The sequence below is a fragment of the Cebus imitator genome, unplaced genomic scaffold (assembly GCF_001604975.1).
Source record: "Cebus imitator isolate Cc_AM_T3 unplaced genomic scaffold, Cebus_imitator-1.0 Scaffold433, whole genome shotgun sequence".
Classification (NCBI taxonomy): Eukaryota; Metazoa; Chordata; class Mammalia; order Primates; family Cebidae; genus Cebus; species Cebus imitator.
The window spans coordinates 830,523-835,000 of NW_016107748.1; the positions used below are offsets into that span (position 1 = coordinate 830,523).

Consider the following 4,478-nt stretch of genomic DNA (forward strand, 5'->3'; position numbering starts at 1 on the left):
GACGGGGTTTCACCATGTTGGCCAGGCTGGTCTTAATCTCCTGACCTCAGGTGATCCGCCCACCTCGGCTTCCTAAAGTACTGGGATTACAGGCATGAGCCACTGCGCCTGGCCAGAATTATTTTCTAATATTAGTTTTTTATATGTGTGAAACATTATTCTTTTTCTGTCATCTCCCTTCCGCATACTTTCCTTGCCCTGCCCCAAGCCGCCAGAATTGTTGTGATGTTTTAATGGAAAATACAATCCTAAAATTACAGAATGCCTTTTTCATTTCAAGACTTAGAACTGTTTTTGCAATGATTATATTTAATTTGTTGCTTTTCTTTAGGATTTAGAAATTTACTTATTTCAAAATGCTTGGTATTTTAAGCTAAGTCTTTATGTTCATAGTCCTTGTCTTCAGTAATAAATATGTATTATATATTGCTTTTACCCAGTTCAACTTTTTAGGTTATGTTAATAGATTAAAATTTCTTCTTCAGTATATTGGTAATATTTTGACAATACTTTTGAATAGATTTTCTTCAAACTTCACTGAATACTTAATTCCATGTCATGCTTTACAATATAATTAAAAATAAGTTTATCAGATTAAATAAAATACTTTCTTTTCAGCACAGATGAAGCTGCCACTGAGAATATTTTAAAAGCTGAACTGACGATGGCTGCTCTTTGTGGAAGACTGGGCCTTGTGACTTCAAGAGATGCCTTTATAACTGCAATATGCAAAGGTTCCCTGCCTCCTCATTATGCTCTTACTGTATTAAATACTACCACTGCAGCTACACTTTCCAACAAATGTAAGACAGGCTTACTCAAAATTCTCTCTATGTAATGGGACGTTATGGTATAGACAGAAGATTATAGACATTCTGAGTTTAAGTCTGCTTTTTCATGTACTGATTCTGACCTTGGAGAAATTAATGTTCCTGAGCTCTTAAAAAATATGGGATGGGGGTGCGGGGTGGGGTTGGGATATCCAAAAATTCAGAATCTAAAATGCTCCAAAATCCAAAACTTGTTGAGCACCACCATGACAAAGGAAATGCTCATTGAATAAGTATATAATGTGAATAGGTATAAAATGCAAATATAAGTATTTGCAAATATGCAAATAAATGCATACGTATATATAATATACATATTCCAAAATCTGAACAAATCTGAAATCTGAAACAGTTGTAATCCTAAGCATTTTGGATAAGGGATACTCAACTTGTAATACGAATTTTAAACAACAGTTGCTGGGGTAAAATAAGTTAAAAAGTCCTTTGTAAACTATGGGATACTGTCGAAATGGTGATTGTTATTTTTTTAATGGAACTAGTAGAATAATAATGTTTGCAACAACTTACGTTAAACCAACATTCAAAAATTTATTTTCTTGTTGAATTCTTTGAAAATACTTGTTAGTTACATATAATATAAATTTCAATGTAATATTCAGGATTTATATATATATATATTTGGAGGGGAATTAAAATTTTTTTTTGTTGTACTTTAAGTTCTGGGGTATATGTGCAGATCTTGCAGGATTGTTACATAGGTATACGCATGCCATGGTGGTTTGCTGCCTCCATCCCCCCTTATATGATTTTTAATGAGATAGGTTATCACTGTATTGCGCAGGCTGATCTTGAACTGGGCTAAAGTGATCCTGTCTTAGCCTGCCAAGTAACTGTATTATAGGCTAATATTCAGTTTTCCAAACTGAAAATGCATTGATTTCTAACTTAAAAAGTATACCAGGGATACATGTTTAAAATACTTAATGTGTTCTAGTTCTACATTGCTTAGTTATATAATTTTATGTTATATAGAAAATTACTTAATATTTGCTTAACTTGTCTTGGTTTTTGTACCTCATGAGGTTTTTGTGTGTTTTTTGTTTTTGAGACGGAGTCTGCTCTGTCACCCAGCCTGGAGTGCAATAGCACGATCTTGGCTCACTGCAACTACCGCCTCCTGTATTCGGGCAATTCTTCTGCCTCAGCCTCCGAGTAGCTGAGACTACAGACGTGCATCACCATACCTGGTTAATTTATGTATTTTTAGTAGAGTCAGGGTTTCACCATGTTGGCCAGGCTGGTCTTGAACTCCTGACCTCAGGTGATCTGTCCACCTTGGCCTCCTAAAATGGCCGGGATTACAGATGTCAGCCACTGTGCCCAACCCCTCCCGAGTTTTTAAAATATTTGCATATAGGTATTAGGTATTACTGATATTTAAACAAGTGTATGGCTAAACTTGGTTTAATCAAAATATAATATTACTTTAAATGCAATATAAAAAATATATTTTAATTATTTAAGCTTTCCTTTGTGTTCTAGCATATTCTGTTCAGGGCCAAAGTGTTATGATGATAAGTCCATCAAGTGAATCTCATCAGCAAGTTGTGGCAGTGGGTCAGCCTTTAGCAGTCCAGCCTCAAGGGACAGTAATGGTAATGTACTTGTTCTTTTCTCGGTTATCAATTAGATGTCAAGGAAACCTGTTATACCTATCTTTGTGTGTGCCAAACTGTATCATTACATTTATTTACTTGCTTTTACCTGGATTGTATATTTAGAAGAAGCTAGCTTATGCAATTGACATTATTGTAACTAATATGATAATACAACTTTTAATCAAATGAATTGTTCCTTATAAAATCATCCAAACCTTTTTCTTAATTTTGTATTTAAAAAATCTTTTAATACATTAGCACTACTTTATAAGCTTTTAATTTTTAAGCATACATAATTCTTGAAAATGTATCCTTTTTTGAATACAGCTGACTTCCAAAAATATCCAGTGTATGAGGACTCTACTTAACTTGGCACATTGCCATGGGGCTGTTCTTGGAACATCGTGGCAACTTGTCTTGGCAACTCTTCAGGTATGTAATAGTATCTTGGTCAGAGATCAGTGTTGTTTTTATATGTAATTGCTAACAATTAGACTAATCAATGCCTATTGATGTGTTGGACAGGCCTAAGGAATAGATATGAATAAAGAGATAGATATGAAATAGAGAGAATAGTTATGAAAAAAGAGAAGTTAGAAATGGAAGAAGATATGACTCATATTGTAGCAAGTGGTAGAATGGTTCTCATGATGGCCTAAGCTGTGCTGCCTATGTTTAATATTGTTAATTATTTTACACGAATGTTAATTACTGATTTTAGTTATAGGTTTTAGAAACCTACTGATTTTAATTTTGGTTACTAGAAGTTACTACTGATTTTAATTTTAATTGTTAGAATTTTTATACTTTTGTAAACTTCATTTTTATTTTTTAATTTTTATTTTACAGCATCTTGTATGGATTCTGGGATTAAAGCCTAGTAGTGGCGGTGCCTTGAAACCTGGGAGAGCTGTAGAAGGACCCAGTACAGTAAGCTCTAGTCCTTCTTACCCAATTAGTGCATCCCAAAGTGTCATATGTTACATTTAATTTTATTCTTCTTTTAGGTTCTGACAACAGCAGTGATGACGGATTTACCAGTGATTTCCAATATACTTTCAAGATTGTTTGAAAGCTCACAGTAAGAGTCAGTTTTTTTAGTTGACAAAAACATTGTGATGAGTCATATATTTTAGATCGGGATTTCTTATTTCTTCATTTTCTTTTTAGGTATCTTGATGACGTATCACTGCATCATTTAATAAATGCGCTTTGCTCCTTGTCTCTAGAAGCAATGGATATGGCCTACGGAAATAATAAGGTGTGATATTCTACTTTTCTGTTTTAAATATGATACATTAGTTATATAAGATGTACATCCATTATGATCTTAGTGTTTTACTAGTAGGACTAACATTCAGCTTGTATGCTAACCACACTCTGTTGGGTTTTTACCATTTATGGTTATTTGTTGAAGGGAAAGTAAAAAGGACATGATTTGGCTTGTGATACGTCTAAATATGTCATGACTTTAAGTTGTGTTTATTTCTCTTATATACTCAACATTTAAAAAAATATTTTTATAAAAAAATATAATACAGTTTTATACGTTATATAAAATGTCCTGATAATACTTGTAATTATAATTTATGATTGGGGTAATAATAGATTTAAATTAAAGAATATTTGTCTTAGTTTCCTTTGCCTTCATTGGGATGGAAAGTAAGGAGCTAATAATTTCTTTCTAAAAGTAGTGATTCTCCTTATCTTGAAAATTAAAATTTTTGTTTGTTCATTGATTAAATGAATAAAACAGTACCTTTGAATACTAATATTCAAGAACATTTCTTTCTGTACTACTAAAAATATAGCTTTCTATTATACTTGGAAAGCACAGGAACAGTTGAGTTTATTTATATCTTAGAAATAATTATTTAAAAGAAAATGCTTTCTACATTTTAATATTAATAAATATAGTTTGACTATTCACAAATAAGTGAAAATAACCAAAAATATTATTTAAAAACTATAACATCTAACTGTAGCATTCAAAATTATGCTGTCTGCCTAGTTCTTTTTTTTTTTTTTT

General features: G+C 32.1%; 1 protein-coding gene across 5 annotated transcripts in view; it reads left to right on the forward strand.

Moving 5' to 3' along the window:
* Nucleotides 1-4,478, forward strand: part of MON2 (MON2 homolog, regulator of endosome-to-Golgi trafficking) — a 135,864-nt gene that overhangs the window by 64,227 nt on the left and 67,159 nt on the right. For all 5 annotated transcript variants that reach the window (XM_017510187.2, XM_017510190.2, XM_017510188.2 and 2 more), the window contains exons 14-19: nucleotides 619-803; nucleotides 2,334-2,446; nucleotides 2,777-2,881; nucleotides 3,299-3,379; nucleotides 3,457-3,530; nucleotides 3,620-3,710. In XM_017510187.2, the coding sequence (XP_017365676.1) occupies nucleotides 619-803; nucleotides 2,334-2,446; nucleotides 2,777-2,881; nucleotides 3,299-3,379; nucleotides 3,457-3,530; nucleotides 3,620-3,710 (649 nt within the window). The remainder of the gene's footprint in view (nucleotides 1-618; nucleotides 804-2,333; nucleotides 2,447-2,776; nucleotides 2,882-3,298; nucleotides 3,380-3,456; nucleotides 3,531-3,619; nucleotides 3,711-4,478) is intronic.